The sequence below is a fragment of the Canis lupus genome, chromosome X (genome assembly GCF_011100685.1).
Source record: "Canis lupus familiaris isolate Mischka breed German Shepherd chromosome X, alternate assembly UU_Cfam_GSD_1.0, whole genome shotgun sequence".
Classification (NCBI taxonomy): domain Eukaryota; kingdom Metazoa; phylum Chordata; class Mammalia; order Carnivora; family Canidae; genus Canis; species Canis lupus.
This window is the reverse complement of record NC_049260.1, coordinates 54672692-54696075: the sequence shown is the minus strand read 5'-3', so window position 1 is coordinate 54696075 and position 23384 is coordinate 54672692. Positions and strand designations below refer to the sequence as shown.

Here is a 23384-nt window from a genome sequence, read left to right as displayed (position 1 = left end):
AAATTTATTTGAGAGAGAGCGTGAACAGCGAGTGAGGGAACAAGGGTAGGGAGGAAAGGGCGAGGGAGGACTCCTCACTGAGCAGGGAGCCCGGTGTGGGGCAATGCAAGGCTCAATCCCAGGACCCTGAGACCATGACCTGAGCTGAAGGCAGACACTTAACCGACTGGGCCATCTAGGCACCCCTTCTCCAATGTAAGTAAGCCCACCAACTCCTCCTCATTTCCTCCTCTCTATCTTTTCAGAGAAATCCCAGCCCATCTATTCTATATTCCAGTCTTTTCAACATTCCCACCAGGATGTAGCTATTTGACAAGTCATAACTGTGGTCATGTACCAAAATCTGCAGCTCCAGTTTACTTCCTTTGCTCTGTGCAGCCCAATTCACGCACTGCAGGTGGCTCGGGGGAGAGGGCATCTTCTTCCCTTCACTGCTTTCTCACAGTTTTGTGGAAATCCCAGGAATAGAAGGCTTTGGCCAGACTCCATGACAGTATCTCCACCTGTGGTACTTTCTTAGTTTTAAATGTAACCCTCTTAAGTCTCACTTAAATACTTCCTTAACTCTGACTCCTTGTTCCCCAGACTCTTAGGCAGGAGAATCCTGACCTGATTTATCAGGACCTCCTTTAAAAATAATGCTGCATGTTCCAGAAACTCAATCCCCATTGCAATGCCATTCAAGAGGCCTGTTGTCCATGTTTAGCCACGTCTGCGTTTGGACTGAAACAACAGGGTCATTATGGGGCTACTTCCCCAGGGAGAAAAGAAAGGAAGGTCCACAGAGCTTCTTTCCCTTGGAGACTCCCTTGTAGCCTTAAAGACCCAGAGGCAGGAAGGAGCTTTGCCATTTTCCCTGCACATAGCAGCAACAAAAGATTGGATCTGTCCAGTTTCTAGATTAACCAATTTCAAGATGTTGAACAGGAAAGCCATCTCCCTTCAGATTTGGGCAGCTTCCAAGTCAGCCTTATTTAGTGCCCAAGTTTCAATTCCAGCTAGTGCAGTGGAGAGAACACAAAATCTGTAGACAGGAGATAAGGCTGTAAGCACCAGCTCTGCCACAGATGTACTTTGGGCAAATCTCTATCTCTCTCTGAGCCTTAATTTCTCTGTTGGTGAAATGAAGTTTGGCCTTGATGATTTCTCTAAATTTCCTCCCAAGACTAAGGTTCCATGAGGAAGACTGACTTACCCCTGGCAGTCAGGAAACTTCCCTAACCTGTTTGTAAGGTCTGCTTCTCCCTCATTGTTCTCTGGTTGGCAGAGACACAGAGGAGGGTGCATATTAGATTGTTCTATGTCCCAGAATTAACAGGCCTAACTGATTTTCAAGTTAGAGGGTGTTCTGTGGGTAGTACAAACTTCAGTGTCAAGACTGTGAATCTCCTGTGATTGCTAATATAATTTTGGAAGAATTATACCCAGAAACTCCTTTAGTCAAAGAGAATAATGATTGCAGTGTAAACAGAGGATGTTCATTTATGAAAATGTTAGAAGGCATTTGGGAAAAAGCTCCTGCTGTATTCTAGTGCTGCAGCTGTTCCTCTTTGCTCTTCTGTAACTAGGTTTAGGTAAGTGTGCTTCTCACACTTGCATACTTACAGAAAGTTGGCCCAGAGAAGCATGAACAAAATGACTCCTGGACAAGAGGATGACTTTAGAGGATTGAATTCCTTCTCCAGATTTCCTCACTTTAACAGAACACTCCATGATACAAAAGCCCAGAGACTTCTCTACTTAGAAAAATATCAGAAAGGGAAACAGAACGTGAGAGACTCCTAACTCTGGGAAACGAACAAGGGGTGGTAGAAAGGGAGGTGGGTGGGGTGCGGGGGTGACTGGGTGATGGGCACTGAGGGGGGCACTTGATGGGATGAGCACTGGGTGTTATGCTATATGTTGGCAAGTTGGACACCAATAAAAAATAAATTAAAAAAGAAAAAAAAGAAAATTGTCCTGTGCAGTCTTAGATGACAGAATAATCAACATTCTTTTCAAAGCTAAACTTTGTGAGGGGGCATTTCTCTAACCTTTTAGTGAAGGACAAAGTGTTGAAAGAACAAATAAACACAAGTGAGTGAAGGGGGGGAGAGGGAGGGAGAAATGTGGAGGGAGAGGGAGAGAGAGAGAATGGACAAGAGCAAGTTAGTTATAGGAGAGGAAAATTCTATTAAAAATGGAAATTAAGTGAACAACTCAATTTACCTCTTTGGGCATGTGCTTATTCACTGTGTCCAAGGAAATCTGTATTAAATGGCTTCTAAATCACTTTTAGTCAAAGTAAATGTTTAAGGCCTATGTGCATTCTCCTAATAATGGCCCATATTCAAGGTAGCAGTGCTAGGCAGTGATCTGAGTCCCTGCAAGAGACATTGGATTCTCTGAATTGTAGTATTTTTTTTCTCTGAATTGTAATTACAGGGCTTCTTGCCTAGATACTTGTATTCTCTTGCCATTAGCAAGTGTGCTCTCTCAGTGCTCAGCCACTGGATAACACTACACCTGGGCACCATTCCCCACTACACACATGACTTACACTCTGGTACATAACTAGCCTACTTGGTGTTTCCCTAAACACACCATGTTTTTCATACTTCTGGGAGATTTGAGTATGCTGTTCCCTTTGCTGGAATGTCCTTCCCCTTCTTCCTCCCTCCATCCTTTAAAGTCCAGGTTAAATACTGTTTTTTTTTTTCCTCCTGAGATTTGGTTCCTTACTCCCCCAGGGAGAACTACTTGTTCTTTCTCTATGCTTCCACAGCACACTGTTCATGCTTTTATGATAGCATTTTTTCATACTACACTGCAATTATTTGTGTGTACTTCCACTATTCCAGCTACACTAGGAGATTTTTGAGGGGAGGCACCACTTTTATTTATCTCAGTATCTCTATTCCTGACAATTATAGAATGCTTTATTAGCTGTCTAGTGAATGAGTGAAAACAGAACAAAACAAAACAAAACAAAACTAGTAGCTGTAATTAGAAAGTGTTCCCAAGTCTACCTATTAAGAAGAGGTCATCCCTGGACTTGTTTAGGACTAGAAGGTGTCCATGTCAAAGCATGGTGAATTTTCTAGGTTTATTACAATTTCCATTTTAAAAACGGATGTGACAAAAGTTAAAAACTACATGCTTGAAATGGTAATCAAAACAGGAATGGTACAAAAAAAAAAAAAAAAAAAAAACCAGGAACAGCACTGGCACAAAAATAGATACAGAGATCAATAGAACAGAATAGAAAACCCAGAAATGAACCCACAATTATATGGCCAACTAATTTTTGACAAACCAGGAAAAAATATCCAATCAGAAAAAGACAGCCTTTTCAACAAATGGTGTTGCGAAACTGGACAGCAATATGCATAAGAATGAAACTGGACCACTTTCTTACACCATACACAAAATAAATTTAAAATGGATTGAAGACTTCAATGTGAGACCTGAAACCAGAAAAATCCTAGAATAGAACACAGGCAGTAACTTCTTTGACATTGGCCATAGCAACTTCTCTAGATATGTCTCCTGAGGCAAGGGTAATAAATTTAAAAATACACTATTGGAACTACATCAAAATAAAAAGCTTCTGCAAAGCATAGGAAACAATCAACAAAACTAAAAGGCAACCTAAAGAATGGGAGAAGATATTTGAAAATGACATATCTGATAAAGGGTTAGTATCCAAAATCTATAAAGTGCTTTTCAAAGTCAGTATCCTCAAAACAAATAATCCAATTAGAAAATGGGCAGAAGATATGAATAGACACATTTCCAAAGAAGACAGACAGATAGCCAAGAGACACATGAAAGGATGCTCAACATCACTTATCATCAGGAAATGCAAATCAAAATGATAGTTAGATCATCTCGCACCTGTCAGAATGGCTAACATCAATAACACAAGAAACAACAGGTGTTGGCTGGCAAGGATGTGGAGTAAAAGGGAACCCTTTTGCACTGTTGGTGGGAATGCAAACTGGTGCCACCACTCTGGAAAGCAGTATAGAGTTTCCTCAAAAAGTTAAAAATAGAACTATCCTACAATCCAGCAATTGCAGTACTAGATATTTACACAAAGGATACAAAAATGCTAATTCAAAGGAATACATGCACCCTGATGTTTATAGCAGCAATATCTACAATAGCCAAATTATGGAAATAGCCCAAGCGCCCACTGGCTGATGAATTGAGAAATAAGATGTGGTGTATAGATACAATGGACTTTTGCTCAGCCATAAAAAAGAATGATATTTTGCCATTTGCAACAACATAGATGGAGGTAGAGAGTATTATGCTAAGTGAAATAAGTCAGTCAGAGAAAGACAAATACCATATGATTTCACTCATATGTGGAATTTAAGGAAAAAAATAAGCAAATGGGAAGAGAGAGAGAGAGAGAGAGAGAGAGAGAGAGAGAGACTAAGAAACAGACTCTTGGGCAGCCCAGGTGGCTCAGTGGTTTAGCGCTGCCTTCAGCCCAGGGTGTGATCCTGGAGACCCAGGATCGAGTCCCATGTCGGGCTCCCTGCATGGAGCCTGCTTCTCCTTCTGCCTGTGTCTCTGCCTCTCTGTCTGTCTCTCATAAATAATAAAAAAAAGAAACAGACTCTTAACTATAGTCAATAAATTGATGGTTACCAGAGGGGAGGGGGCAGGAGGATGGGTTAAATAGGTGGTAGGGATTAAGGAGTGCACTTGTTGTAATGAACACTGGGTGATGTATGGGATTATTGAATCACTATATTGTACACCTGAAACTAATATAACACTGTTAACTAACTGGAATTAAAATACTTAAAAAACTAAAAATAAATGATCTATCAAGCCATTAAAAGATATGGAGTTACTTAAATGTGTATTACTAAGTGAAAGAAGCCAATCTCAAAAGGCTACATACTGACATTTTGGAAAAGGCAACACTAAAAAGACAGTAGAAAGATCAGTGGTTGCGAGGGGCAAAACAGAAAGGCTTTTTAGGGCAGTGAAACTATTCTTTATAATACTGTAATCCATGGAAATCTATGTCGCTATACATTTGTCAAAACCCATAGAATGTACAGCACCAAAATGAAGCCGATATGTACTTTGAGTGATAATGATATATCAATGGATGTTCATCAATTATAACAAATGTACAAGATGGTGCAAGATGTTGATAGTGGGGGAGGCTGTCCACGTGTGGGGGCATGGAATATATGGGAATGCTCTGTACTTTCCCCTCAATTTTGTTGTGAACCTACAACTGCTCTAAAAAAACTATTAGAAAAAACCTACATGCTTAAAAATCAAATTTACTTTCTTAAATACATAATATCTTGGTGAATGCCCAGGCCCAATAGAGAAAGTTTTCCTCATTGACCCCAGGTCTCTGGCTGTTTTCCAACTTTGCTCAGATCAGGTCCTCAGGAGGCCAGGCCATTCCTCAGCTTCTTTACAACAGGGACATAGGTTTTCCATGTAGGCCATGGTACCTCAAGCCACCACAGTACCCTAGTGCTTAGAGGAGTGACAGGCAGCAGCTGAAGCCAGTCCCTTTGGCCTAATCTGGGATTGGTAATCTACTCTATAAAGCTCCAGAAATTTCTAACAGAATCATTTTACTTAAAGAACTTTATTTTTTAAAGGATCTTATTTGAGAGAGAGAGCAAGCAAGAGAGAGAGAGAGAGAGAGAGAGAGAGAGAGAGAGAGAGAAAGCAGAGGCAGGGGGAGGGGCAGAGGAAGATGGAGAAGCAGACTTCCTGCTGAGTGGGGATCCCATCCCGGGGCTCCATTCCAGGATCCTGGGATCATGACCAAAGCTGAAGGCAGACGTTTAAGCTACTGAGCCATCCAGACACCCCTACTTAAAGAATTTTAATGAAAAATCAGTAATTTCACTTCATTTTCTTTCCAGGTCAGAACACAGAAACAAATAGGTACTTACAACTGGTTTTGTAGTTTGTTTGTTTTTTAAGTCCTAAGGAGTGGACCATATTGCCTTATTATGTCTTTTGGAACTTATTCTGTCTTTGGGTTCTCCTCTTCAAGTATGCAAGTGCTTGTACAAGCTCTTGGGCCAGTCCTATTGCAAGTATATCAGAAACATACTGACCCAACAATGGCATAATGGATCTGCTCAACTAGAAGCTTCTTTGAAAGGACCAAAAGATCAGGGTATTCCTTCAGCTTTCTTTTTCTACCACAGAGAAAATGATATTGAAACTCCAAAGCAAGAAAAGCCTCCCTGGTACTGACACCTCTCAGAAGGTAGTCCCCACAAGCTGTCTTAGGACTTTGTATGTGATCACTGATTTGATAAAGGAGGGCAACGAAAGGAAAAAGAAGGATAGGGGGAAGGGTAGAGAATAATGAAGGAAAGAGATCTAAATATAATTGTACAAAAGAGGGAGCAAGAAAGAAAAATAAAAAAAACTTTCATATGCTGCTAGAGAAGCAATTTCATGGATCATCACTGAAAAACAATCTCTTGTTTCATGGAAGCACAATACCCAAGGAGGCCATAGATGATCGAATAAAACAATGGACAACCAGCATTGCACTTGATCTTAGCCAAAAGGCCAAGAAGTGATGACAGCCAGCATTGAGAGAATATATAAAAATCCTACTCCCTTGTTTTTTTTTCTTCTTATTTTAGGAAAGATATGACAGCAATTTTATATAATCAGGAGCTTAACTTACCCTTTTTCTTGTTTTTAACTGGACCTGTTAAAAAGAAAATGGAAAATTAAATCACTGGAAATTAATAGAAAGTGATTATTCTCCAAGATAGTCATAGGAGAAACTCTCAAGACACTGCAGATTTTGAGGGAGCCTCACATCAAGGGCAAGGTATCTCCCAACTATCAGACGTCCTCAGTCTGTTCCTGTTTTTTGACTGAAACATTTAAGAAGAATGTTAAAAGAAATATTCTCCCTTAGAAAACTCTTTCAGTCTCAGTCGTTGCAGTGAGGGAATGAGGACTTCTTCATAGGGATGAAATGCCCATAAACGCAGAACTCACCAACCTTAGGACGGCATTCCATTAATTCTGCGAGTCCTGAGATTGAAGAGTCATGCATTCAGGTGAAGAACTGATATGAAGTCTCTTGCATTGAAGCTAAATGGAAAAGAGGGTCATTTTCATAGAAGGAGCAGAAGCAGCAGCAGTTGACTTTTTAGTCACATATTGTGATTTAAATTGTTATTAAAACAGTGTGATCATAATACGTTCATATGGGTACCACATGCACTCCCACTGTAATTGACTATAAGTTAACAGACACTTTAAAATAAGCATCAACAGTTTCACTGACATGAAATCACAGGCATTTTCTTGGAACTTACTTCTAAAGAAAACAATTCTAATCAATTGAGGACACTCAGAAAACCCAATGCTTTTCTTATATGGTTAGGTGACAACCACTCCCCAGATACCCATAATTTAGGTATCTCCCACACATATTTCTCCCTCCTGGGGACCCACTTCTCTCCATTCTGTAGGTGGATTTGATTTTCTTTAGACATAGGTGTTTAAAATCTGTTCCAAACTCCCATGAAGAAAGACACTATCGGACATTAAACCATTGTCAATGCCCTCAGGAGCTTTACAAAAAGAACACCAAGCATTTGTATATTGTTTTATAATCTATGAAACCTACTTATTTCTATTTATCATCTCATCTTATCTTTACAACATGCCTAGAATGATTTTTGCCTGTAAGAGCAGGCTCTATCAGAGGCAGGCTCAATCTGAAGTCAACAAAGTGTCTAATCAGGAGGGCTTCCAGTATTGCCATCAGAGTTTGCATACGTCCCTTGAAAACCAAGGACTGTGTAGGCTTCCCTTGCAAAATATTTTCATTTTCATAGTTTCTCTGCTAAATTTCATGTGTAACAGTAGGTATTATTATGTGCATGGGATGTTTTAGGTTGGGTTTAGCAACCTGCCACACTCAAGGTCATAAATCTCCATTCTTTTATCCTTGTTTTTCCTCCTTTTTTCTCCCCTCACCCCTGTGTCTTCTTTCTTTGCTGCTTATTCTTTATGTTTTTAATGGCATTGAGAGCTCTTGATAACGTGCATGGAGATTCTGGCAAGGAAGCAGAGCTGCACAAATACTACTCGCTAAGAGGGAGCAACTCAACATGAGAAAGGCCACCTCTTTGAACAAAAAAGCTATTTGAGGAAGAGTTTATACAGAAAGGCCCAGCCCCATCAGCCAGCTACCAGCCAGCTAGTCAGCCACCTCAGTCTGGCAGAGCAGAGGGATGGTAGCCAGTGCAGCAACACTACACTCATAAACAAGTTGTGCTGGTCCTGGATAAGTTTCTGACCATTCCAGCTGCCTTAAAGGATTAGCACTGTTACATCATACTTCAAAGCAGGTTTTGAGAAAATCAACCATCACCAACAACTAGTCTTCACCAAGCATGCCTATGGAAGGTAGCAAGGTAAATAATGAAACATAACTCTATCCTAAATGAACTTGCAGTTGCATACAAAAATATTAAAGAGGGTGAGACTTAAGGAATTATATTGGCTACTTGAGGAAAAAAAAAACAAACCCAAACTTCCTGGAGAAAGTTTGACCTAAATCAACAACTGAAAAGAGGGAAAGGGAAGTTAAAAAAATTTTTTTGAACTTCTATTGTGTTTATACCAGGAACCAACTCATTGTATATATATATAGATGCATGCATACATACATAAAAAGGGGAAGCAAAAAGGAAAAATTTATTTTTTAAACAAAACCTTTCATTTTTTTCAGTGAATTTTTATTTTTAATTGAAGTGTAGTTGACACACAATGTTACATTAGTTTCAGGTATATAACATAGTGATTCAACAATTCTCTATTATGTTACGTTATGGTCACCCCAAGTGTTACTACCATCTGTCCCCATATATCGTTATTACAATATCATTGACTATATTCCCTATGCTGTATCTTTTACCCCCATGACTTAGTTATTCCATAAATGAAGTCTGTGTCTCCCACTCTCCTTCATCTATTCTGCCTATCTCCCTACCCCTCTCCCCTCTGGCAACTCTCACTTGTTTTCTGTATTTATAGCTCTGATTCTTTTTATTTATTTGTTTACTCATTTGTTTTATTTTTTAGGTCCCACATGTAAGTGAGATCATATGGTATTTATTTTTCTTTATCTGACTTATTTCACCTAGCATTTATACCTTTTAGGTCCATCAATGTCGTCACAACTTGCAGGATCTCATTTTTTCTGGCTGAGTAATATTCCATCGTATATATACACACACATCTTCTTTACCCATATCATCTATGGATGTACACTTGGGCTGCTTCCATATCTTGGCTACTATAAATAATGCTGCAATAAACATAGGGGTTTTTGAATTTTTTTCATTTACTTTGGGTACTACCCAGTAGTAGAATTACTGGATTGTATGCTATTTCTATTTTTAATTTTCTGAGGAAACTCTACTGTTTTCCATAGTGGTTTCATCAATTTACGTTCCCACCAACAGAGTACAGGTCTCTCACCTCTTTCCCGAATGCCATTTGTTGAAGAGACTATATTGCAGTTTAAAAATTTTTTCATCACTATATTTTGACATTTTAATTATAATATGTCTTGGGTGGATCTGCTTTTGTTGATTTTGTTAGGGTTTTCACTGCCTCCTGGACCTGGATATCTGTTTCCTTCCCCAGATTAGGGAAGTTTTCAGCTAGTATCTCTTCAAATATATTTTCTGCCCACCTTTCTCTCTCTTCTTCTTCTGGCACTCCTATGATGCAAATATTACTATGTTTGATGGAGTCACTGAGTTCCCTAAGTCTACTCTTATTATTTATAATTATTTTTCTTTTTTCTAGCTTGATTATGTCCATTAGTCTGTCTTCTAGATCTTTACTTCATTTCTCCTTCTTCCAGCCTGCTGTTCATTCCATCAAGCGTGTTTCTCATTTTGTTTATTGAGCCCTTTATCTCTGTTATTTTTTATCTCTGTATTAAGGGTCTCACTGATGTCCTCTACTCTTTTCTAAAGTCCAGTGAGTATCTTTATGATCATTATTTTAAATTCTCTATTGAGCATGTACTTATATCTGTTTCACTTAGATCTCTGGCTGTGGCCTTGTCTTTCATTTGGACAAATTCCTAAGTCTTCTCATTTTGTCTAGGTCACTCTGCCTGCTTCTGCATGTTAGGAAAGTCAGCTATTTTCCTATTGTTGACAGTAATGGCCTTATTAAGAAGAAGACTTGTAGTACCTCATGGTGCAGTCTCCGCTGTTCCCCAGGGCCCAGCACTACAGGGAGTGTTTTCAATGTGTGCTGCATGTGCTCAGCAGTTGTGTCTTGGCTGCTTTACCCATCAGGGCAGTCATGTGCAAGAGGATGTCCTTGCCTGTTGTGGGCAACATTTGGTCCCTGGCCTGAATATGGTGGGTTTAAACTAGGTGTCTTAACTAGGTGGTCTACTTGTGAAATGAGACCTGTCACCACTGCTTCTGGAACTGAGGTCCTGAAAAACTCCTGGGTCAGGAGACATTGTGTTGGCAGGGGTTTGGGCTGGTCTCCTGGGGGAGAGAGACTTCCATGCTGGGACTGAAGCAAGAGGGTCTAGGAAGGGTGTTTCACCAGAGCATGAGGGTTGGTGTTTGGTGTAAGCAACTTAAATACAGAGTATCAGTTCTGCCTTGATTCCTGCAGGTGGCTCTTGTGTTTATGCTGAGGGATGAGGGAGGGAAACGGTGCCTGCCAGTTCCTTTGTTCCTGAAGGGTATCTCCATTAATGCTGCCTCCTTGGGACGTGCTCTGAGATGAGCAAATAACCTCCCAACTGTGTGCCCTAGGTGCTTTTCAGGTTGCTGTTTCCACACTGTATATCTGCAGGCTATTTGCCCTGACTTCTCTCCAAGAGTAGCTCCAACGCCTCTGGGCTCTCTATGAACAAGCACACTCACCTTTAGCACCCCAGGCTTTAAGCCCCACCCGTTGCAATAACTCACAAAATTTGGGCCTTTTCACTTTCCAAGCCAATTGCTATGGGGATTTATTTTCATGGTTTTATTATTTTTTAAAAGATTTTATTTATTTATTCATGAGAGACACAGAAAGAGAGAGGCAGACATAGGCAGAGGGAGAAGCAGGCTCCCTTGCAGGAAGCCTGATGTGGGACTTGATCCTGGGACTCCAGGATCACGCCCTGAGCCAAAAGCAGACGCTTAACCCCTGAGCTACCCAGGAGTCCCAAAATAAGTGTTCGTGATTTTATTTTTTAAAAACATTTTATTTATTTAGGGGATTCATTTTCTCCTTGCATTCCCCTGTATGTTAGTTTGTCTCTTGCCCTTCTTCGCATCTGTGGCTCCCTCCCCACTGCAGCGGCCAAGATCTATTTCTCTCCCAAACTATGTCTCTGAGCTTCCTACCTTCTTCAATGCTGCCTCTTTTCTACCTTTACTTGTAGAGTGAAAAAGAAAAATAAAAATTTTAATTAGCTCTTTATCTCATACTGTATATTAAAATCTATACCAAATTAACTAAATATTTAAATGTTAAAAAATAAAATCATAAAATAACTAGAAAAATATGAAAAAGTACCTTTATAATGCTTGTATATCCATATTAAAAATGATAATGTAGAAATACAGTTACTGACAGAAAAAAGTTATTAAACAACATTTTTATTTTGCAAAAATACATATACATATGCCTAAAATTTTTCTAGATATGCATTAAAATGTTAATACTGGTTATTTGTGGGTAGTTTAATAAGCTGTTTTTTCAAACAAGACACAACTATATGCTGCCCATAAGAGACTCACTTCCGATTTACAGACAGACTGGAAGTGAATGGATGGGGAAAAAATACCATACAAGTGAAAGAAAAAAAATCTAGGGTACTAATGTTTATATCAGACACAACAGACTTAAAAAAAAAGTAGCAAGAGGCAGAGAAGGGCACTACATAAGGATAAAGGGATCAATATAATAATTGTAAATATCTATTCACCCAACATAGGAACCTCTAAAATACAGAAAGCAAATATTAACAGACATAAAGGAAGAAATTGACACCAATACAATGATAATAGGGGACTTAATACCCACTTACATCAATGGATAGATCATCAGATAGGAAATCAACAAGGAAATATTGGCTTTGAATGACACCTTAGAACAGATGGACCTAACAGATATGCACAGAATATTCTATCCAAAAACAGCAGAATACTAATTCTTCTCAAGTGCACATGGTGCACTAGAATAAATTACATATTATCCCACAAAACAGGTCTCAATAACTTTAAGTGACTGAAATCACATCAGGCATCTTTTCCAACGACAATGGTATAAAACTATAAATCAATTACAAGAAAAAAACTTGAAAAAACACAAATACCTGGAAGCTAAACAACAAATGGGTCAATGAAATCAAAGAGGAGGGATCCCTGGGTGGCGCAGCGGTTTGGCGCCTGCCTTTGGCCCGGGGCGCGATCCTGGAGACCCGGGATCGAATCCCACGTTGGGCTCCCGGTGCATGGAGCCTGCTTCTCCCTCTGCCTTTGTCTCTGCCTCTCTCTCTCTCTCTCTGTGACTATCATAAATAAATAAAAAAAATTAAAAAAAAAAAAAAAGAAATCAAAGAGGAAATCAAAAACACCTGGAGGCAAATGAAGATGAAAACACAATAGTGTAGAGTCTTTGGGAGACAGCAAAAGAAGTTCTAAGAGAGAACTCTACAATACAGGCCTACTTCAAGAAACAAGAAAAATGTCAAATAAACAACCTAACCTTACACCTAAAGGAGCTAGAAAAAAAATAATCAACAAAGCCCAAAGCCAGAAGAAGAAAGGAAATAAATATTAGAACAGAAATAAATGAAATAAAGACTTAAAAATAGTATAAAAGAGGAGTGAAACCAAGAGCTGGTTCTTTGAAAAGATAAACAAAATTGACATACCTTTAGCCAGACTCATCAAGGAAAAAGAGGACTCAAATAAGTAAAATAAAAAATGAAAGATGAGAAGTAACAACCAACAGTACAAAACAGAATTATAAGACAATATTATGAAAAGTTATATACCAAAAATATGGACAACCTAGAAGAAATGGATAAATTCCTAAAAATATATAATCTTCCAAAACAGAAGAGGAAAAAATAAAAAATTTGAACAGACCAACTATTAGTAATGAAATTGAATTGGTAATCAAAAAATTCCTAACAAACAAAAGTCCAGGACCAGGTGGATTCACAGGTGAATTCTGTGAAACATTTAAAGAAGAGGAAAGACAGTCTTTTCAATAAATGATGTTGGGAAAACTAGACAGCTGCATGCAAAAGGATGAAACTGGACTTCTTTCTTACACCACACACAAAAATAAACTCGAAATGCACATGGCCAACAAGCACATGAGAAAATGCTCCGCATCACTTGCCATCAGGGAAATACAAATCAAAACCACAATGAGATACCACCTCACACCAGTGAGAATGGGGAAAATTAACAAGACAGGAAACAACCAATGTTATAGAGGATGTGGAGAAAGGGGAACCCTCTTGCACTGTTGGTGGGAATGTGACCTGGTACAGCCACTCTGGAAAACTGTGTGGAGGTTCTTCAAAGAGTTAAAAATAGAACTACCCTATGACCCAGCAATTGCACTACTGGGGATTTACCCCAAAGATACAGATGCAGTGAAATGCTGGGACACCTGCACCCCAATGTTTATAGCAGCAATGTCTACAATAGCCCAACTGTGGAAGGAGCCTTGATGTCCATTGACAGATGAATGGATAAAGAAGATGTGGTGTATATATACAATGGAATATTAAATGACCATGAGATAGAGTACCAAGAGCAAAAGGGGCTAAAAGCAGTCCTTCTTCTTCAACTTGTGTCACAGAAGGGCTATCAGAGAGCTTCTTTCTACTCAGTGGATATTTGGCTTATCCCTTGGAAAAAAATGAGGATGGAAAGGTATAGACAAGATTGTCATTAGACTGTATTATATTTCTCACAAATGCTAGTGAGTACGGCATCTTTCTTTCTTGTTCTAATATAGCTCACCATGGCTAGTAAGTAGCTCTTATGAGTTTTAACATGGACCTCTAAGTCCTGGCTCTATATCCACCATCCCATTTCTTTCACTCGAGACCACTGTAGTTTTCCAGCTTTTAGAGAGAAAATGCCAGGGAGCTAGAACTATCCCATGTTAGGTATAAGCATCTTGACCCAGAACAAAAGCAGCAACTTCTATTGAGTTCTATATCCTTTTAGATATATTTATTATATTTAGATATATTGATTTATTTTCTGTATGTACTTCAGAACGTTTTTCATACCTACTCAGAGCACTACCACTGTCACACGTCTGTTTCTGTAGTAACAGGCTATATTTCTATGTCACTCCAATTCCCTCTATTTGTAATCATCATGCTTTTTTGCAGGCAAAACCCACAAATGCATCAGAGTGGGACAGACAGCTGTCCAGTCCAAGATTGCTTCAGTTTTACAACTGAAATTTGACAGGTTTTGATCAATGTGAATGTGGAAAAGGGGTCTTGTAACAGCATCAGGGTCATGGAGGCCAGCAGCAGTCCTAACCAGATTCTAGTCCTGACTGAACTACAAACTGATGATAGGGCAAGTGACACTTTTCTTCTGGTTCTTCATCTTCTAAATTAGGGAACATTTTGAATATTTTGTTTTTATTCAAGGCCTAGAGTTCTGATGAAGATAAATAATGTAATAACTATAGCTAATATTTATTGAACATATATGAGCTATGCACTGCAGTAGTTGCTTTACATATCTCATTTAGGTCTTAAAACAATCCAGCAAAGTAATCTTTATTATTATTATTTTATAGATAAAGAGATGTATTAAATAAATTTCACAAGGTCATTCAACCTGTGGGTATTTTAAGATAAGCTGAAACTTCAGAATGATTCATGTTATTCTAGATGTGTTTTTGAAAAATTAAAAATAAATGTGTATATTTCCCATTTCTGGTTTGACATGTCAACAGCTTGAAAGTCATCACTCCCATATTACTAACAAAAGCTGAAAAAACTTGAAATCAACTCTTAGATCCATCAAAGAATTGAGGTCACAAGGCAAACTGCTGTTCTGATGGATACAGAAAATCACAGCTCACGAGGAGAAGAAGCCTGGAACTGGAGCCAGTATCAGTAAGAACACTTTAAAATTGTAATTGACAGATTGCTATGGGCTCAGTGTGAACTAACTTAAAAGCTAAAAACCTCAAGGGAGTCCAGTCTTAGGTGGGTCCCCACACTTTCATAAGTTTTACCTTCAAGAGACCTACCAGATTCTTGCTGTGAAGGAGAAAATTTCCCTTGTGTTTATGGCAAAGTGAGAGGAAAAGTAGCCATTTTGAAATGTACCCAGATTTCTCTATTCTCCTTAACAAGGACTTCCCTCAAGAAAAATTATCATATCAGAATCTAACTGACTGAGTTTTATCAGATCCTAACTGACCTGGGGAACAGGAAATATCCAGCTCAGACACACTAAAAGATTGGGACATAATCATAGGACTACAAAATACTTCCCCTCCACTTATATTTTACCACCTTATCAACAGAGCTTCTATATAGTACCAGTGGATTATAAATTAAAAACCCTGCAAGTTTTAGACCATATATAAGGAGTTTCTAGGGACAACCAAAGACAACAAGAGGAGACTAGAACAAAAAAATAAAAGAGGTAATTTTAGCCTCTGATGCTACAGCTATAGCAAACAGTAAACACAGCTGTACTCCTAGTCAGATAAACATAAAGTATTACATTATAGGCCTATGTACCTCTGTTACTTTTACCTAGTACATTATGTATAGCTTTCAGTCAAAATTTAAAAGGTATACCAAAAGGTAAAAAAAAATAGTTTGGGGATGCCTGGGTAGCTCAACGGTTGAGTGTCTGCCTTCAGCCCAGGGCATGATCCTGGAGTTCTGGGATTGAGTCCCATTTTGGGCTCCCTGCATGGAGCCTGCTTCTTCCTTTGCCTATGTTTCTGCCTCTCTCTCTCTGTGTCTCTCATGAAAAAATAAATAAAAATCTTAAAAAAAATAGTCTGAGGAGACAAACCAAGCATCAGAACCAGATTCAGATATGGCAGAGATTTTGGAATTATTAGACCTGGAATTTAAAATAGCTATGATAAATATGCTAAAGGTGTTAATGAAAGACTGGGCAACATGCAATAAAAAATGGAATGTAAGCAGAGAGATGAAAACTCTAAGAAAAAATAAAAAAGAAATGCTAACCCACATAAATATAGTCAACTGATCTTTGACAAGGAACAAAGACAATATAATAGGATAAAGAAATGTTTTCAATAAATGGTGCTGGAACCGCTGGACATTGACATACAAAAAAGTGAACATAGACACAGACCTTTCACTAACCACAAAAAATAACTCAAAATGGATCACAAACATAAATTTAAAATGCAAAACTATTAAACCCCTAGAGGATAATATAAGAGAAAAATCTAGATGACTTTGAGTATTATGATGACTTTTTAGATACAGGATCATGATCCATGAAAGAAATAATTGATACACTAGAATTAATTAAAATTAAAAACTTCTGCTCTCTGAAAGACAATGTCAAGACAGTGTCAAGAATACAAGCCATATAGACTGGGAGAAAATATTTGTGGAAAAAACATCTGGTAAAAGACTGTTTTCCAAAATATACAAAGAGCTCTTAAGTCTCCACAATAAGAAAACAACACAATTTTAAAAATTGGGCCAAAAACCTTAAAAGACATTTCACCAAAGAAGATATACAGATAGCAGGCAAACATATGAAAAGATACTTCACATCATTTGTCATTAGGAAAATACAAATTAAGACAACAATGAGAAAAAACTACACATCTATTAGAATGGTCAAAATCTGGAACACTGACAATACCAAGTGCTGCTGAGAATGTAGTGCAACAAGAACACTCATTAACTGCTGGGGGGAATGCAAAATGGTGCAACCACTTTGGAAGACAGTTTGGTATTTTCTTATAAAACTAAACATACTCTATATGATATAGCAGTAGGGATCAATGGTTTCTAGAAATTGGGGGTGAGGGAATAAATAGATGGAGCACAGGATTTTCAGGTCAGTATGATATAATGATGGATACCTATCATTATACACTTTTCCAAACCCATAGAATGTACAACAGGAGTGTAAACTATGAACTGGGTGATTGTGTCAATGATGATTCAAATATTGTAAGAAATGTACCACTCTGGTGGGGGATTATTGACAATGGGGGGAAGGCTTTTCATCAGTGGGGGCAAGTATATATGGGAAATCTCTACTTTCCTTTTAATCTTGCTGTGAACATAAAAATGTTCTTAAAAAGTAGATGAAAGTAAGAAAAAAATATTAACAATAAGGAACACTGAAACTAAGAGCTGGTTTTTTAAAAAAGATAAATGAACCTGACAAACTTTTAGCTAGACTCATCAAGAAGAAAGGAGATAACTCAAATAAAATCAGAAAAGAAAGAGAAAATGTTACAATGGATACCACAGAAATACAAAGGATCATAAAACACTACTATGTACAATTATATACCAATAATTTGGACAAATTAGAGGAAGTGGATAAATTCCTAAAATATACAACCTACCGAGACTGAATCATGTTAAGTAGAAAATCTGAGCAGACCAATTACTAGTAAGGAGATTGAATCCATAATAAAAAAAACTCAACAAATAGAAGTCCAGGATCAGACAGCTTCACTGGTGAATTCTACCAAATACTCAAAGAATTAATACCATCAAATTCTTCCAAGAAATAGAGGAGGGAACTCTTCCAAACTTATTTTATGAAGTCAGTATTACCCTGATTCTAAAACCAGTCAAGTCAAGGGTACCACAGGAAAAGAAAATTATGTGACAATATCCTTTATATAATAAAAAAATTTTTAAAGAAGATTTAATTTATTTATTCATGAAAGACACAGAAAGAGAGGTAGAGACATAGGCAGAAGGAGAAGCAGGTTACTCGCAGGGAGCCTGATGAGGGACTCAATCTTTGGACCCTGGGATCATGACCTGAGCTGAAGGCAGACACAACGCTGGTGTCCTGACAATATCCTTGATGAACACAGATACAAAGGTCTTCAACAAAATATAAGCAAACCAGATTTGACAATACATTAAAATGATCATATGCTACGATCAAGTGGGATTTATTCTAGGGGTGTAGGGATGGTTCAACATCTGCAGATCAGTTAATGTGATACACCACATTAACAATGAAAGATGAAAATGATAAGATCATCCCAATAGATGCAGAAAAAGCATTTGACACAATTCAACATCCATTTATGATAAAACTCTGAACAAAGCAAATATGGAGGGAATGTACCTCAACATAATAAAGCCATATATGACAAGCCCACAGTTGACAGTTTTTCTTCTAAGATCAAGAACAATACAAAGATGCCCACACTCACCACATTTATTCAACAGAGTATTAGAAGTCCTACCTAGAGCAATTATGCAAGAAAAAGAAATAAAAAGCATCTAAACTGGAAAGGAAGAAATAAAACTCACTATTTGCAGTTGATATGATATTATATATCACAACCCTAAAGACTACTAAAAAAACTTTTAGAATTAATAAACAAATTCAAGGGACGCCTGGGTGGCTCAGCAGTTGAGCACCTGCCTTCGGCCCAGGGTGTGATCCCAGAGCTCCAGGATCGAGTCCCACATCGGGCTCCCTGCATGGAGCCTGCTTCTTCCTCTGCCGGTGTCTCTGTCTCTCTCTTTCTCTCTGTGGCTCACGAATAAAATAAATAAAATCTTAAAAAAAATTCAGTAAAGTTGCAGGATATAAAATCAATACAGAAAAATCTGTTACATTTCTATACATTAATGATGAATTATCTGAAAGAGAAATTAAGAAAACAATCATTGCACCAAAAACCATAAGATATGTAGTAATAAACCTAACCAAAGAGGTAAAAGACCTATATATTGAAAACTAGAAGACATTAATGAAAATATGGAAAAAACCAAAAAATTAAATGGAAAGATACCATGTTCATGTATTAGAAGAATTAATTGTTAAAATATTCATACTATCCAAGTAATATACAGTTTCAATGAAACCCCTATAAAACTTCCAATGGTATTTTACACAGAAATAGAACAAACAATCCTAAAATTTATCTGGAACCATAAAGGACCCTAAACAGCCAAAGCAATCTTGAAAAAGAAGAACAAAGCTTGAAGCATAATGCTCCCTGATTTCAAACTATATCACAAAGCTTTAGTTATTAAAATGGTATATCAGCATAAAAACAGACATAGAGATGAATGGAACAGAATAAAGAGCCAAGAAATAAATCCATACATATATATTGTCAAATAATATATTATAATTACTGTGACTCTGTGCTGGTCACAGAGCCTGATGCAGGGCTCCATCTTAAGACCCTGAGTTTATGACCTGAACTGAGACCAAGAGTCAGACACTTAATTGACTGTGCGGCCCATAATGCACCCCATAAATGTCTATTTCAAACTCTAGGGCAACCACTAAAAAATCTTTTTTTTTTTTAGAAAAATATCTTTGAAGAAGTATACTTGATATGCTTTAAAGAGGAGAGAAAATGGAATCATATAAAATGTTTAATTAAAATCAGAGAAGTCAGAAAAGGAGAAGACAAGGAAACAAAGGAAAAGGGCAATGAATAGTAAGCAAGTGTAGTAGATATATACAAATACAGTTACAAATATAGTAGAAATTGATTCAACTATATCAATAATCACTTAAATGTGAATGTTCTAAATACATGTTAAAAGATACAAACTGTCACAGCAGACAAAAAAGACTCCAAGAAACAACTACATGTTGTTTATAAGAAACATACTTTAAAGACTCAGGTAGGTTAAAAGTAAAGGGATGGAGAAAAATATACCGTGCTAATCATAATCAAAAGAAAGCTATATTTATATCATATATACATAGGTATATATACCTATGTGTGTGTGTGTGTGTGTGTGTGTGTATCTAAAAATATATATTTCAGACAAAGCTGACTTTAGAACAGGGAAAAATGATCAGGGATAAAGAGGGGGTATTACACAATGACAAATTGGCCAATTCTCCAAGAAAATAGCAATCCTTGATGTGTATGTGCCTAACAACAGAGTGTCAAAAATATGAGCCAAAAACCAATGAATCCACTATTATAGTTAGACTTCAACATCCCTCAATTAGTAATTGAAATATCCAGCAGGCAGAAAATCAGTAGGGATACAGTTGAGCTGAAGAGAACTATAATATACTAGATCTAATTGACATGTATGGAATACTTGATCCAACAATACAGTCTTCTCAAGTTCACATAGAAGATTCACCAGGAAACATTCTTTGTTGTAAAACACACCTTAAAAAATTTAAAAGCATAGATATCATAAAAACTATGTTCTCACATGACAATGGAATTAAACTAGAAATAAATAATGAAAAGATAGCTGGAAAACATATTAGAACAAGAGAAAGAGCTAAATTTTGGAAAATATCTAAGCTTCTACCTTACTTAGGAAATTAGAAAAAGAAGTGCAAATTAAATTCAAAGTAAGTGGAAGAAGAAATAATAAAAATAAAAGCAAAAGAAAATGACATTGAAAACAGGAAAGCAATAGGAAAAAAATCAAAGAAACCAAAAAGTGGTTCTTTGTAAAGATCAATAAAACTGATAAAATTCTACCCAGGCTAACCAAGAAAGGGAGAGATAAGACACAAATTACTAGTATTAGAAATACTACTACTGGGGCACCTGAGTTGCTCAGTGGTTGAGTGTCTGCCGTTGGCTCAGGTTGTGATCCTGGGGTCCTGGGATTGAGTCTCACATCAGTCTCCCTGTAGGGAACCTGCTTCTCCTTCTGCCTATGTCTCTGCCTCTCTCTCTGTCTCTCATGAATAAATAAATGAAATCTTTAAAAAATAGTAATATGGATATTAAAAGGATAATAAAATAATATTATGAACAACTCTATGCCCACAAATTTGATAACTTAGATGAAATTGGCTAATTCACTGTAAGTCACAACCTATTAAAACTCACACAACACATATAATTTGAATCCATAATATATAAATGATTATTTATCTATGAGAAATTGATTCAACAGTTAGTAATGTTCTTTTTTTTTTGTTAGTAATGCTCTAAAACAGAAGGAAACAGGCTCAGATAGTTTCACTGGTGAATTTTACCAAAAAGTTAAGGGAAAAATTATACGAATTTTCTGCAACTTGCTCCAGAGAATAGAAGCAGATGGAATACGTCCTAACTCATTACATGAGGTTAACATTACACTAGTACCAAACCCAAAGACATTACAAGAAAGAAACCTACAGACCAACATCTCTTTTTTTCAATTAAATGACACTAGTAAATTTCATTTATTAAGGAGGAAAAAGTGAAATAAAATTAGAAAAACATTTATATATAAATTTTGAAGAAATCAAAGAACATTACAGGAGACAATATTTAAAATTTTTGAGTAATAGTCCATTGCGTGATTATACCAAAATTTGTTTATCCATTTTCATCTTCTTTTAGATTTAAATTCAAGTTAGTTAACATATAGTGTGGTATTGGTTTGAGGAATAGAATTCCCCTATGTTCATTTGTTTTGTTTCTTAAATTCCACATATGAGTGAAATCATATATTTGCCTTTCTCTGACTTACTTTGCTTAGGATAATCCACTATAGTTCCATCCACAATGGACCAACATCTCTTTTGAAAACAGATGTAAAACTCCACAACAAAATATTAGCAAGTCAGATCCAACAATGTATCAAAAGATTTATACACCACAACCAAATGAGATATATTCATGGTATGCAAAGGCTGAGTCAACATTAAAAAATGAATTAACTTAATCCTACACACATAACAGGCTACAGAAGAAAAATCAAATGATCATATCAATAGATAAAAAAAATAATTTGACAAAATCCAACATCCATGCATGCTAAATAGTTTCATCAAATTAGGAACAGAAGGAAACTTCATCAATTTGATAAAGTCTATAAAAAAATCTACTGCTAATGTTACACTTAATGGTGAGAAGTAGATACCTTTTTTCTAAGACTGAAAACAAGGCAAAGATATCCCCTCTCACCACTCCTATTCAACATCACACTGGAACACTTAGCTGATGCAATAAGACAAGAAAAGGAAAGGAAAGGTATACATAATTGGAAGGAAGGAATAAAACTGTTTTTATTGCAGATAACATGATTTTTATGGAAAAAGTCCAGAATTGACCAAAGTCCAGAAGCTTCTGGAACTAATAAGCAAATATAATAAAACTGTGGGATACAAGCCCGATATATATTAGTCAATTGCCTTCCTATATACTAGCAATGAGTTCCAACTGGAACTTGAAATAAAAAACCAACACTATTTGCATTACCATAAAAAAGAGAAATATTTAAGTATACATCAAATAAAATATGTACAAAATCTACTTGGAGAAAACTATAAAACTCTGATGAGAGAAATCAAAGTCTAAATAAATAAAAGGATATTCCAATCTTATTAAGATGTCATTTTCCACCCAACTTGATCTATAGATTCAATGCAATGCCTGTGAAAATCCGAGCAAGTTACTTTGTGAATATAACAAAACTGATTCTAAAGTTTATATGTAAAGGAAAAAGATTCAGAATATCCAGCACAATGTGAAGAATAAGAACAAAATTTGAAGGCTGACACTAGACTTAGCATAAAGCTATAGTAATGTAAACATTGTGGTACTAGTGGAGTAATAGATAAATGGATCAGAATATAAAGACCAGAAATAGATTGAAACAAATATATTCAACTGATCTTTGACAAAGAGGCAAAGGCAATTCAATGGAGGAAGGATAAATTTTTCAACAAACGGTCCTGGAACAACTGGACATCCACATATGAAAAAAATGAATCTAGACACTGACCTTATATCACACACAAAAATGAGCTCAAAGTAGATCAGAAATGCTAAAACTCCCAGAAGATAGCATAGGATAAAATTTAGTTGCCAAACTCATTGGGTTTGGCAATGGGTTTCTAGGTAGCAATCTAAAAACACAAACCAGGCAGCCCCCTGGGTGGCTCAGCGGTTTAGCGCCGCCTTCAGCCCAGGGCCTGATGCTGGAGACTCAGGATCGAGTCCCACATCGGGCTCCCTGCATGGATCCTGCTTCTCCCTCTGCCTGTGTCTCTATCTCTGTCTCTCTCTGTGTGTGTCTCTCTCTGTCTCTCATGAATAAATAAATAAAATCTTTAAAAAACCCACAAAGCATGAAAAAAAAAAAGTGGATAAGTTGGATTAAAATTAAAAACTTCTGCATTGAGAACACTGTT

At 37.0% G+C, this 23384-nt stretch overlaps 1 protein-coding gene and 1 non-coding gene across 2 annotated transcripts in view; both read right to left on the bottom strand.

Annotated features, from left to right (window-relative positions):
• The window catches only part of EDA (ectodysplasin A), a 442092-nt gene that overhangs the window by 13106 nt on the left and 405602 nt on the right, over positions 1 to 23384 (bottom strand). The window contains 1 exon segment of the mRNA NM_001014770.2: positions 6683 to 6706. Coding sequence (NP_001014770.1) covers positions 6683 to 6706 — 24 coding nt within the window.
• MIR676 (microRNA mir-676) lies at positions 6999 to 7055 on the bottom strand. The gene has a single exon (NR_049414.1). It is a non-coding gene; the product is annotated as a microRNA mir-676 (primary transcript).